The 13,892-nt window shown below is 27.8% G+C and overlaps 1 protein-coding gene across 2 annotated transcripts in view; it reads left to right on the top strand.

Annotated features, from left to right (window-relative positions):
• The first annotated feature begins 859 nt into the window (after positions 1–859).
• The window catches only part of tweek (transmembrane protein KIAA1109 homolog tweek), a 115,064-nt gene continuing 102,031 nt past the window's right edge, over positions 860–13,892 (top strand). For both annotated transcript variants that reach the window (XM_087150375.1, XM_087150374.1), the window contains exons 1-8: positions 860–1,157; positions 2,803–3,044; positions 4,068–4,211; positions 6,497–6,759; positions 8,866–9,136; positions 10,535–10,707; positions 12,396–12,521; positions 12,953–13,123. In XM_087150375.1, coding sequence (XP_087006501.1) covers positions 1,138–1,157; positions 2,803–3,044; positions 4,068–4,211; positions 6,497–6,759; positions 8,866–9,136; positions 10,535–10,707; positions 12,396–12,521; positions 12,953–13,123 — 1,410 coding nt within the window. In that variant the 5' untranslated portion in view covers positions 860–1,137. The remainder of the gene's footprint in view (positions 1,158–2,802; positions 3,045–4,067; positions 4,212–6,496; positions 6,760–8,865; positions 9,137–10,534; positions 10,708–12,395; positions 12,522–12,952; positions 13,124–13,892) is intronic.

Below are 13,892 nucleotides of genomic sequence, written 5' to 3'. Positions count from 1 at the left end.
CACAGCCAGTGATGTTTGACTTCGGTGTTCTACAGGGAACCGCGTCTTTACGACCAGTACAGTGCTGGAAAAAAAAATCAATAAAGTATGATACTACAATAAGTTAACATTGGAGTGTTTTGTTAGAGTAAGTCATTATTAAATTTTGATAAATTCTTTTTCATTAAATTATTTTTTATTAAATTATTTTTTATTAAATTATTTTTTATTAAATTATTTTTCAATTTATTAAAATAAAAAAAAACAAAAACAAATTGTTAATGCTAGGTTAAAATTTATCATTAGTCTTCAGAAATATAGGTTTAAAAATATTTAATTTAAAAACATTTTATAATTAAAGAAAAAAAAATCAAGTGAATTTTTCTTAAATACGTAATTAAATAAATTTGCTGTAAAAATATGAATATATAAATGAATATAAAATAAGTCTTTAATATTTGAATTATAAGTTTAAAGTACGTTTTATAAGATAGTGAGAAATAAAGGTTTCTTTGCCACCGCTGGGGATTAGCAAGCTCCATTTTAATTTACTTTAAATTTCTTTCTTTGTCCGAAAAAATAGAACTTGATATTTTTGGAAACAGCACAATATTCATAATATTCACCTTTGAATATTCAGCTCAAATATTATTTGCTTATGTTTCTAATAAGGCAATTAAGCAGCGCGAGTATGTGATTGCAATGTTAAGAAAGAGAAAATTCCGCGAAAACTTAGCCGTTTCCTACTACTAGCGCCACGACCGGAGTGCAGGAACTGAAACAAGGCTGAACTTGATTGTAACCGTACAATAAGTTGCAGATCTAGTTCAGCCTTGTCTGAACTGTTTTGGTTGGAGAGGTTATTTCTAAAATCAACATTAATATGAACCGAAAGAAGCAACCAGAAGCGTTTCATTGTTCCTGTATCTGCAATCAATAAATAATGTTTTTATTTACAGACAAATTTAAACTATTTCCTTATTCGTCTATAATTGTTTTAGCCTTTAAATTTTGTAATCTTAAACTTTCCAATGTGCCCAGATAATAATAACTTTTCTTTTGCATTGTTAAAAATTTTTAAATGGAGGGATATATGCTTAAAATTAGTGCAATTGTAATTATGATTAGCGGCTAGATCTGTGAATAGTTTTCATAAAAATGTCATCTCCAACTTTTAGGTTTGTATTTAGAAAGTCTAGTTGCCTTTGACAGTTTTTGTGAGCGTAGAGCTTGATTTTGTGGGCCTTCTTAACTTTTATTTTGGAATATTTTTTACTCTACACTTCCTTAAATAACGGAACAACTGTTAGCTACTTTTTAAAAAAAAAAATTATTTATTGATATATGTGACTATTTAATAAATTAACCTGACATCCAGTTTATGGCGTTATTGCACAACTTTTATAATTAGCTAAAGTTTTGATTTTTTGATGTTATTAAAAAAATATTTATAACTTTTTTCCTCAGGAAAAACAGTTTTTTTATAAACCTGATTTCAAGAAAATCAGCCTAGTTAATTGTAGGGATTGAATTCTAGGTAATTGTGAATTCTTTTTAGACTTTTCATGGTATTTTAAATATTCTTTTCTGCAGTGTTCTTAGAAAAATTAATAACTTAGAACTCTAAATTTTCATTCAAGTTAATATCTATAACTTTCTTATTTTGGGTTTCATTCCTAAAAATAAACAACTCAACATTCTTTCTGTTTATTTTATACTTTTATTTGATTTGTAATTATCCTCTTGATGAAACAAGGCTATTGATGCTAGGACCTGGTTGAAGGAATTTAATTAAAATGATTTTTCAACTAAATAACTTTTATAGGTGAGACTATCCTGTCAAAGAAATGATATATTGGTGAAATAAACTGGACAAATGAGTTTTTAGCTTTCTATCTTAGGACATTTTTTAAGACTCTATTTATCAGCTGTACATTTTATCTTTTAAGTAAAAATAAGTTACTATTAAATAACCAACTTAAGATTCGAAGCTATGACACCTTGTTCCATCCATCCCCTCAAGATGAAGGTATGTGCCAAGATTTGCAGTTCGGAAGCCACTGTTATGGGATATTCTTAAATAGGTTTTTGATGTTTCACATGAAAAAAATTACATTTTAAATTTTTAGTTAATGATTTTTACTTTTTTTAAAACTTAACTCTCTTTTTTATTTAAACAAAGAAATCATATGGTTTAAAATGTAAAAATGAATTTGAAAATTCTAATACTGTCCTATGTAGAAATAAAATAAATTTTTATGATAATAAATTTATTTAAAATTATTTCCAATTCAAATAAAAGTGTTAATGCTGGTTTACAATAGGTAATTAAGTTAATATGCATTAAGTGATAAAGAAATTACAGGTTAATTAAAATTTAGCTTAAACTTTATTTAAACTACTATATTTTTTGATGAATAAGTCAACCTTTGATTTCACACTAGCTAGAAAACAAATTTTGAACCTCTGTAATGATTCTGCAAATTAAGTGTTTAAAACTGACACAGATAAGATATTAGAAATTTATGGTATCTGCTCGAAAGATGTATAGTATAGTATGTTATAAATTTTATTTTTTGTTTTGTAAAATTTATGTTGTGTTGTAATTTTGTCACTATTTTGTGCTGAAATTTATTTTATAGATTAGGTAAACTTTTTTAAACTAATTGTTGCCTGATATACTTCGGTAAAAAAAAAAAAAAAAAAAAAAAAAAACTACAAAAATGTTTATTAATCCATCAATTCCTAATTTCCTTCTGGAAAATAGTGTACATAAACTTATATTATATAAAAAAAAATTTAATAGTTTTAAATTTTTTTTAGATTTGATATGCTATCTACAAGTACATTTACACCTCTTACCAGTCACTTGCCAGTTTCAACATGGAATAATACTGCACCTTTGAAAAATATACCTTTAGATTCCAATTTAGCATGGCTACTTTGTGCTTTAGTAATGGCTATGAGCTGGGTAATATATATAACATATTACAATTCAAGAGTAATTGGCTTCATAGTAACCAAAATCTTGAACCATTTTATGAAATATGGATACGTTAAAGTAGGTATGATATATATGTATCCTTTTCTCTTTTTTTTAATGTCCCCCCCCTTTTTTTTTAGTTTCGTAGAAGCCACAGAGCATGTTAGTTATATTAAAATAATTTAACAATAAATATATTATCTCAAATTATTTTTTTGTAACTGATTTCAATTGCATTTCTAATTTAATTGTTATTCTAAAAAAGGGGTGGAAATTAGGGTTCTAAATATGTTATTGTCAGCTATATTATATGTTACTCATTTTTTTGTCAACTCTGTCACTAAATAAAAGAGATTTAATAAAGAAATGAAATGCATAAACAGCTTTCTGCTGAGTCTTTATATCTTAAAGCTTAGCTTTAATTACTAAAATTATAAAAATGTCACTTAGAACTTTCTTTTATTAAGGTCTTAAATCATGTAAACATTTGCTTAATCATAGAAACATATACTTATCATACATGCTTAATTTTACAGTGGCATATTTTAATACCATTATATCAAGCAATTTTTAAGGACCCATGACGAATTTCATGCTAAAGGACAAAACAAAACATGTCATTTTAGCAATAATTTGTTTAATGTACTAAACTAATGCAACATGCTAAACCCAAATCCATACAAAAATAACGAAAGAAAATAATTTAGAGAATGCTTAATCATGGCGAATTTTATCCTAAATGACAAAACAAAATATGTCCTTTTAGCAATAATTTGTTTAATGTACCAAACTGATCCAACATGCTGAATCCAAATTCATACAAAAATAAACTAAAGAAAATAATTTCGAGAATGTTTCATAAAGAGCATTTAATAAAAATGCTTTCTATACCTATTTATCTTAACATTGTTATCAATTCCGTTGAGTAAGTTCTGATATTAAGTATACTTTTATTTTCACTAAAAATAAACTTTTTAAAACTTATAGGATTAGTTGAAATAAAAATTAAAGTTTACAGAATAGATATGCATTGTTTTTACTTATTATTGTTCATAAATTTTTAATTTCTACATTATTATATTTTCTAATAACTTATTATTTCTAGGATCATTATCTATATCTGTACTTTCTGGAAAAATTATGTTTCGCGATGTTGCATACATTACAGAAGATTGCACATGGAGAGCGCAGGATGGTTGGATTATTTTTAGATGGTGGTATCCTTATGTTCGCAAAGAAATAAGTGAAGGTATATATTTTCATAATACTTGGGAAAAATTCCTACCATATCTATCAAAATTGTTTTAAAATTATGTAAAACTCCTGTGGCAATTCATAAAAGTCATTTAAATACACATTTTTCCTAAAATTCAACTCTATAATGTAAGCTTAAAGAATTTTACTTGTGATCTTCTTAGTTTATAGACAAATAGTATTGAATATCATAGTAAAAGTGCTTATGCAAAGTTACTGTAGTACTGAAAAAAATAATGAACGTTAGATTATTTGTATGTTATTGTCATGCTGATTGCAATTTATGAAATCTAATTATGTACGTCTAGCAATTGAAAATTATCGTGATATCTGTCTTTGTTTAGTAAATGTCTTACTCTATTAAAATAATGTCCATTCCTTGCTTAATTTTAAAGAAATATTTATTTAACTTTTTTGTATCAGGTATTGTATCTGTATTTTTTTGTTTCTATTTCTGTAAAACTGTTTCAGGATTTAAAACTTAAATTTATTAGGAAAAAAATGTTCCTTTAAAAATTGTATGAAACATATTTAAGTAGTGTTGATCTTAGAATTAATTTCCTTGAATCTCTAATCAATTTTGATAATAATTTTTCCTTGAATTGAATCTTGTGTTTATGTTTTGAGTTTTCAAATGTAGGCATGGCTCAGCCAGTGGATCATTTGTTTACATTTTGAAATCTTAATTTAACTAACTTCTAATTTGAGTAAACACAAAAATTATACATCATTGGAGAGGTCTTGAATTAAATATAACAAAAATGAGAAAAATCTCAAAATTAATTGTTTGAAAGTTTTAGGGGTACCGACTCTCCTTAACCAAAAAGTAAGTGTAATAATTAGGTAAACCAAAGACCAACTGGTTTTTTTCAAGTTAATTTATTTAATATATATATATTAGATAAGGAGCTAAATAAGCAGTTTCTGTTCTCTCTTTGGTGATGAAATAAGGAAAAGGTTATATTATCTCTTTTAAAACCAAAATAATGTTATGTCAATTTTGAAATTATTTTGGCGTTAAAACTTCATCATAAACCTGAGTCCAAAGACTCTAAAATAATTGTTTTACATCTTTTGTCTTCTTCAGATAAGCAAAGGCTCTAACGCCCTTATCTAACTTAATAAATCTTTCTTTATTTTGTTTGTTTTTCCCTTATGTTTTTGTATTAAATTCAGTTTGTTACATCATTTGATATTGTTACCCAGAGTTCTTATTGTTATTTGTTCTTGGAGATGTATCCAGTTCATCCGTGTGCTATTAACTTTTTATTGAATTCAATTCATAATTATTTATATGATACAGGGATAGAAAGTAAGAAAATTTAATCATTGTTAAGGGCCAGTAACTAAAAGATTTCACTCGTTCTCACAAATATTCACATGCTTCTATTAGTGTAGAAAAAAAATTATACCTAAAAATTTAACAAAGTAAGAACATTTAATTACTATTCCTAAAACCTGTAACTAAAAGATTTCACTCATATTTAAAATTTTGTAAACTAAGTAATTAATACAAATAAAGCTTTATATAAACTAAAATTAAATCATTATAATTTAATAAATGTGTTAAATGTTACATATTTATTAAAAGTAGATTATCAGGGGTCTGTCTAGCTTTTTCTGAGAGGTACCTATTTTGTGAAAATTTAGACATAATTTGTGAAAAATTAAAAATTATATTTAAAAATCCAACACAAAAATATGGCAAGAATATGGATTTATCATTTCTTAAGGAATACAAATATAAAATTTTAAGAAAAAGTATTTTGTGAAACTACTCTTTTTCCTAAAATTAAATTTGTGAAACTACCGTTTTTCCTAAAGTTAAATTTGTGAAGGTACCGCTAAACGGTAGTACATTCGGTCTGGACAGACCCCTGATTATTGCGTACAAGTATTTTACTAGTACTATTTACTATAAGTTGATTGTAAAAGTTAAAAAAAGGAAGTTATTAAAGCAAATCAAGCATAAAATCATAGAAAGTGTAACATATATATTTATGATGATATACCATTTTGATACAAAAGAAATGGAGAAAACCCCAAATCCAAAAATTAAACTAGCATGCCATATCTTTACACTTGATTTTCTATGATTGGTTGCTGGTCCAGTGGGTCACTGATAATTATATTATGGTGGTCTAAGTCAGATTTTATTGGTCCATGACTAACGGAGTACCAATAATTTTAAGCTGTGTCAATGTTATACATTTAGTTGAAAAGTATAATGATGCTAAATTTTATGTTAAAATCTTATGCAATACATGTTTTATATTTCAGATTTATCTCATTCAGACACTAGACTTTCAATACTTTTAAATGGATTTGAATATCATCTCTACAATCGATCACAGCTCTATTCCCGCTTAGAACACTTGTTTGGATTGGACCCATCAGTTATCCCATCTGGATCTGAGCCTTATTGGCAAGACTCTGGTGGAGAAGGGGATACTCAAACGCCAGTGGATAAAAATGAAGAGAATGAAGTCCCAAAATATGAATGGCGGGATTTAATCCCTGTCATTAAGGCAGAGATTTCCACTGTAAGTTGGATATAAGTTCTTTAACCCCTTAACAATCGGTTCATTTTCAAGAAAACAGTCATAAAAGTGCCTATTTTTTTTATCCCTGAAAATTATATAAAAATATGTGTATGAACAATATATATATTTATTTTTAATTTTGATTTGTTTTTAGCTTGAAATTTTAAGAAAATTAAATTTTTAGGAAAGGCCAACATTCTTATGACTTAATGTTAGTTTTCTAGCAAGGGAAATTTAAAAATATATGTTTTAAACATTAGAAAATAATTTTATTAAACTTACGTATGATATAAATAAAGATTAGTAATTTTTTCTTGTGTGATAAATTTATAAGCATGAGATACAGAGGCCAACGTCACAATCTGGACAGTAGTACCAAGTTTCCTTCCTACATCTCTTATTGTTTTCATCTCTTCTGGAGCAGCAAACTTTGCAAACTATTTACGATTATCTTAAAAATATCCTGGTACTGCCATCTGGTGAGTAAAATGAGAGATAAAATGCTTTCCGGGCAAGAGAAATGAATTAGTTTCTGGAGCAGCAAACTTCGCAAACTATCTACGATTATCTTAAAAATATCCTGGTAGTGCCATCTGGTGAGTAAAATGAGAGATAAAATGTTTTCCGGGCTAGAGAAATGAATTAATTTTATTCTTATTGGCGCTTTACTACTGAACACTCCAGCCCGGAAATATCACGGGAGCAAGAAAGTAAGTAATATGTTAAAATGTGCTTTCAAGTTATCTGTATTGATTTCTTAGTAATTGAGTTTTATATTTTGTCGATATTTTTGTACATTTTTTACCAAATAATCGTTAATTTTTTTTTAAAAAAATGAGTTCTTGTTACTTTCTTATACCTGAATTTTTCATTCTAGATTTTCCTTAATTTTTTATTTCTATGGAATGTCTCTAAAACATTTTAGAACTTCTAAATGGGGTAGGATGAGTCCCGACAGCTCAAAATCTCATAGAGATGCAGGGTCGGAAATGCTTTTTTGAAGCAGTAGATGGCGTTGAGATTGCTCAGAAGCTGGCTGTAAGAATCGAAGTATCTGCCAGAGCAGGGCTCGAAAAAACTCAGAAATTTTACCCGTCCCCGAGGACGGCTTGTCCAACAATGCACCCGTCCTCCGTTGAAACTAACCTGTCGCTTTTAAATAAATAAAAATATAATTTTCTCCTATTTATTGCAAACATTTATATAAATTGCACAATGAATTAGTCGTTACTAGGATTACATTATACAGTAATAAAAGAAATACTAGGTTACTAATAGTAACCTAGTATTTCTTTTATGAAATAATTTAAATGACAAGGGTCAAGTTATCTGGAATGTCAAGTTAACCGAGGGTACTGCGTTTCTTAAATGAATCAAATATGACGTTTGCCAGTTCCACAATCAAGCCAATGATTTACAGAGGTTTCTGAACAGAAATCTGAAAGGGGTTTTCATTTAGGTAGGTGCTCATAATTGCTTTTAAAGCTTCTTGTTTAAGACCAGTACGTATTGTGTTTGTTTGTAAGTTTATTGCTGCAAAGCCCCTTTCAACCGCTGCAGTACTCACAGACAGAGAAAACATCAATATATGCGCAATATGTTGCTGTCATTTTGCTGCCTTGTAACTTACAAGACTCTTGTAAGATAACAAAAATTGAAAATGTATCACGAACATTAACGGAAAATGGCTGTCCGGGCGGACGTCGGATTCGAGAAATTCGTTGTCCGCGGAGAATTTTTGACCGTCGAGGACGGGCGGACGGGCTGTTTTTCGAGCCCTGTGCCAGAGTAATTCAAGACAAGCCTGTATTATCCCAGACTATTCAAATTTCTTTGTGCCGTTGATGATAGGTCTGTATTGCAGTCAGCAGAAGAAACTTTTAACATTTTCTTTGATCCATGTTCCTTCTTTGGTACATTTATTATTAAATAATAAATTCTCCTATAATTCTTTTCTTTATGATGATTTTATGTACATCCTTGCTTCAGGAAAGCATCTCCAACCAGCATTGCTATATGATTTCTAGTCGGCACCTTAAACCTCTTAGAAGTTCCAAAACGTTCAACTGAGGCTCCCTGTGTACTTACCTATGTTATTTTTCTTAGGGTCGATTAGTATTTGGAAATCGTTTACTACCCACAACATTATCTGTGAATTTTGAAGAAGCCCATATTTTATATACCACCAAACCAGCATCATCTAGATTAGATAATTTCACCCATATAGCTAAATGTAAAGCAGAAAATTTTAAAATTATTCTGGCTCCAAGTCCAAAATATACAGGTCTGAGTGATGAACCACCCCGCTACATGGGAGAAGGTTTTGTTGTATTTCAATCCAATTTTGTGGATCTCTATTACTATCAAGATGAAGCAGGTATTATTTTTGATATTGTTTAAGCCATTGATGTCTATTAAATATTTAGAAAATCTAGTTTCATCTATGCCACTAAACAAATAAAAGAGTTTTTTGAAAACCGTAAAAAAATTATCTTAAAATAAGAAATTTTTTTAAAAAAATATCAAAATTCATTGAATTTATTTTTTAAAATGTCATTTTTGATAATACTTTAGACTTAAATCACCAAGTGCAAAAGTTTACACAAAAATTCTTGTATTTGTTAGAAGCATCTGTTTATTAATTTTTACTGGAAATTTAGGATATTCAGTGTCATAACATTCTGCATTTATCATTTAAGCGTTTTTATTAAAAATACATTGTTTATTTTATATATTATTTTATTTTTATATTTTATTTTTATATTTTATTTTTATATTATTTTATTTTTATATCATTTTATTTTTATATCATTTTATTTTTATATCATTTTATTTTTATATTATTTTATTTTAATATTATTTTATTTTTATATTTTATTTATGTATTTATATTTTTTTAATGAAAAACATAATTGAATAGATGATGTCAAATTTAAAATCAGTCAGAGTTTTGTTCAAGTTTTCTAACTTTTGTGACTTATTTCCTTTACACTTTTAGTACCACAACACTTTTCTTCTAAATACCACAGATCAATAGTAGTGATTAACTCTCATAAAATTTTTTATTTATGAAAATATGATTTGGTATCTTGTCAGTTTTTCATTGCAACCCCTCTTTGAACTGAATGAATTTGTTTAAGCTTGCGAAGTGTGCATTTAAATGGAGATGGTGATATGATATTAACAAGTCAGGCTGTTTTAAAAAATGTAATTAAAAAAATTTATTATTTGTTTATTACTTGTTTTGTATTGCGCTATCCTGTGTAATTAATAAATATTTCTCTACCTTTATCTGACGTTTTGATACTGAGGAAAGTTCTTGTTTATAAAACTGAAACATATGTCTATTTATGTTCTTTTCTTTGTGCTTTATTCACGTTGTTTATTGTTTTAACCTTCTTTTATACTTATGATGATGTTTAGGATAGTTAAAAATTCACCTCACAATTACTGAAAAAAAATACTAACATTTCTGATAAGAATTTTTACTTAATAAATCATAATTTTTTTAAATTTAAATTTTAGATGAAGGATTTTCTAACGTTTCATGCATGTTTTCACTATAATCCTTTCAATCAGTTTTAGTTTAATATTCAGTTAATGATTGTTAAATCAGTTTTACTTTGAAATGGATTATTGTATTATTCTCATGGATAATAATGGACTTAATTTAAATGTTTATAAAAAAATTTGTATTATTATTGAATGTTTTAAACTTAACTGAGCCATTTTTTTCATCATAATACATGGAATGACTCTTATTTTATTGTTAAAGGGTTAGTGACAGCTGAGCCTGAAATGATAGAATTAGCTGATGGTGATGTGGTCCAGCGGTCAACAGCTCCATTGTGGGGTTTAGATATCAAATGTGGCAAAGGAACTGATTTCAGCTATGGACCATGGGCAGATCGCCAAAGAGAACATCTTTATAAGTTTTTCTTTCCTCAAGTATAAATGATTATATTCTTATCTTGTAAATTAAACTTGTTTCATTTTTTCACTTTTTGTATTATGAGAAGAAACTATTATGTTATATACAGGGGCCAAAAAGTCCCTATTCTAGTTGCTATTTCACCTAAAAAATAGTTGTTGTTGTCAACCCTCTTTTCTTAGACTTGATTATAGTTTACCTTCTTTTTTTTAAATTCAAAAATCAGAATATTTTCTTAAAGAAAAATCTTTCGAACTTGGATGTCATCATTTTTTATTCTAGGTTCACATATTTGATCTGTTTATTTTGATTTATGCCTCCTATGAAAAGTACTCCAGTACTGAATGATATTGCAGGAGGAAATAACCGAAATTAAGATTCAGCAATAGTGGATTGATTTTATGGTGTGATTGATTTTTTTTAAAGAATTTAAATTGTTTAAAAATCGCGTAAAAAATTAATCATGCACAATGTGCCCATGCCAACCATGCACATGAAAATCCTGAAAATACATCATAAAAAATGTGCATTAAAATTGGTGATTTTATGTAACAATATATGGAAGTAATAGTTAACACAACATATTACAAAGCTAAAAACCACAAACAATTTATTGACTGATAAAATAACTCTTATTAAGATATCCCACATCTGACCACTGTATAAAATAACTAAGGGATCCCACACCCTATGCACTGCACTTGCCAGCCTCCAAGATTGCTTTTATTTATAGTTTTTTTTCCAGATTATTTTGCTCTTTTCTATATTTTTGCCCAGTTTTCAATAAATGCGGGTATTCTTTTTAAAATAAAAGTTTCAAAATATTCAATATATTGAAGCATTTGATTATAAACATTTCATTCAATTTATTATTTTAGCCAATGATTATTTATACACAATTGGCAAACATTTCAATACTATTGAGAAATTGTATTTTGAGCAAATAATTCATAGAATTTCTTTATATACAGAATTATAAGTTTCAGTGTTTGGAGACGCAACAGTTCCTAATATAAACTCGTAAAATGTACAAAATCCAAGGGAAAAAGTAAGAAAATGAGGAAAAAGAAGCATATGTGACAAATATTCATTGATAAGACCATTTCTTTCCTGCTTTAATTATATAGTATCGTTAAAACTAAAATATAACTTTAAATTATTATTGACTGGATAAGTTTATAAGAATATTTAAAACAAAAATATACCTCATCCAGTTTGTTCTTATGAACTGCTCGGTTTTAACATTTAATTTTGACCTGACTTATGGTTCAGTTAGTTTCAGATTTTTGTTGCCCACATGAGAAATAATTTTCTTTCTTCAGAATTTATGTTTCAATATTCATGCTTATGACTGCTCTCTCACTTAATAATTCAGCTCTTGGTAGTCAATGTAAAAAGAGAAATTTCATTGTTTTTTTTAACAATATACACGTATATAAGTGCTTTATATACTAACATCAATATTAAATTTAAAATATTAATTGTCTGTATAATTTCATGAACCAAAACGTGATTATGCTCCTGTCCAGTTTATAACGTGCTGGGTTCTCAAAGATCAAGCCTGGCTCCAAAATTTTTATTGACCTTTGGTTTTGCGTTTTGAATTTATTTTCATTAAAATATTTATTTAAATTTATCCCATTTTTTAGTACCCCTGAAAGTGTAGATTTCTTCTAATTATAATAATTTTTATAAATTCTTTTAGGATTATCAACCATTAGTTCCTACTAAAGAGAGTGCCGTGGGTGAGAAAAGATTCTGCGAAAGTTTTGATATTCGTCTCAACACTCTGGCTGAGGCAACAATTGATATATTATTTTCCAAAGAAAAAGTAATTTTTAATTTATCTAAAAACTGAAATATAAATGTTTTAAAACATGTTTTATTGTTATTATTTTTTATTATATAAATTCAAATTTGTGAGATACCTGCTTTTTTTCCTTATCATATTTTTAAAAAGCACTATACAGCTCCATTAATATTAAAACTTTTCTAAGTTTTGAAAATTTCTTCACATAAATCTGACTTTTAGCCGTTAAACTTTACATTCAATTCAATCCCTTGAAAAGAACATCTTATCTTTCTTATCTTGCTTTTTTATCCCTTTAAATTCATTTTTGGTTGTCTATGAAAATTTCAGGAAATGTACAAATTTGATGCCTCTTAAAATATTCATCTTTATGTAATGCATCCTATGTAAATTCAAGCTGGCAGACCTTTATTACAATTTCAAAATATTAATTGTAAATATTTGTTTGGAAGGAAACTAATGCAGTGCACATGAATGTTGGTCAAGGGTCATACTTGGAAGTGACCATTCCCATGCGCATTAACAATGATGGATATTCAACTAAAATAAATGGTCAACTGTTGCACCTTGAAGCTTCAACTAGTCTGCAGTTTAGATCATTAGTAGAGAGTGAAACACTAGAGGTATGAAAATATTTACTTAAGTCCTTAATATATAGATATTAAAACATTTCAGATAATTATTCTTAAACATTTCATTTGAAGGGTTTGTTTTGAAAAGCTAGTGACTCTGTTTTCAGGTTTTATATGTTTTGTATAAATCAGCCAATTGCAAGAATACCAGATGTCCAAAAAATGTCTGAAAAAATTGGAGAAATAAATTTATAAGAAACACACAATATATATACAATATATATATTGTATATATATATTTTTTATCACTGTCATAGAACAGCTGACCCGATTTTGAGTTTATGACTACTTATGTTGAACTCTATTGGAATGCCTTGTAATGTTGAATCCAATCCAGAAGACAAACAAACTCCTGGATTAAATATTTGAAGAAATTTGTTTTTGTGGAGGATTTTTCAATAGATCTAGCCCCTATTTGTATTCCATGGAAAGGAAAACCGCAAAAACCTTCCACAGTTTGCTTGAAAAGGGACTGTAACCCTTGATTTGTCTACCACTGAGGGTATTTTATGTCAACACTGTGGTTGGTGCAAGCCAGGCGCAGATTTGGTATTGACCAGCCATCACAGGGATTCGAACCCGTGTCACCTCATTGGTGGCGAGCGTTCCATCCCCGGAGTCACCACGTCTGAAGACAATATTCTATTGTTCTTTGAGTTGAGCTTAGAAAACGAGTTTTTATCCTAACCAGATTAATTAGTTATAAATTTTGTCAACAAATTGTGCTGTTTACTTTAGAAGCTTTAAAACAATGATTTCT

This window comes from Parasteatoda tepidariorum, chromosome 8, assembly GCF_982258835.1.
Source record: "Parasteatoda tepidariorum strain Cologne lab strain chromosome 8, Ptep-v5.0, whole genome shotgun sequence".
Classification (NCBI taxonomy): Eukaryota; Metazoa; Arthropoda; class Arachnida; order Araneae; family Theridiidae; genus Parasteatoda; species Parasteatoda tepidariorum.
This window is presented reverse-complemented; position numbering and strand designations above follow the sequence as displayed.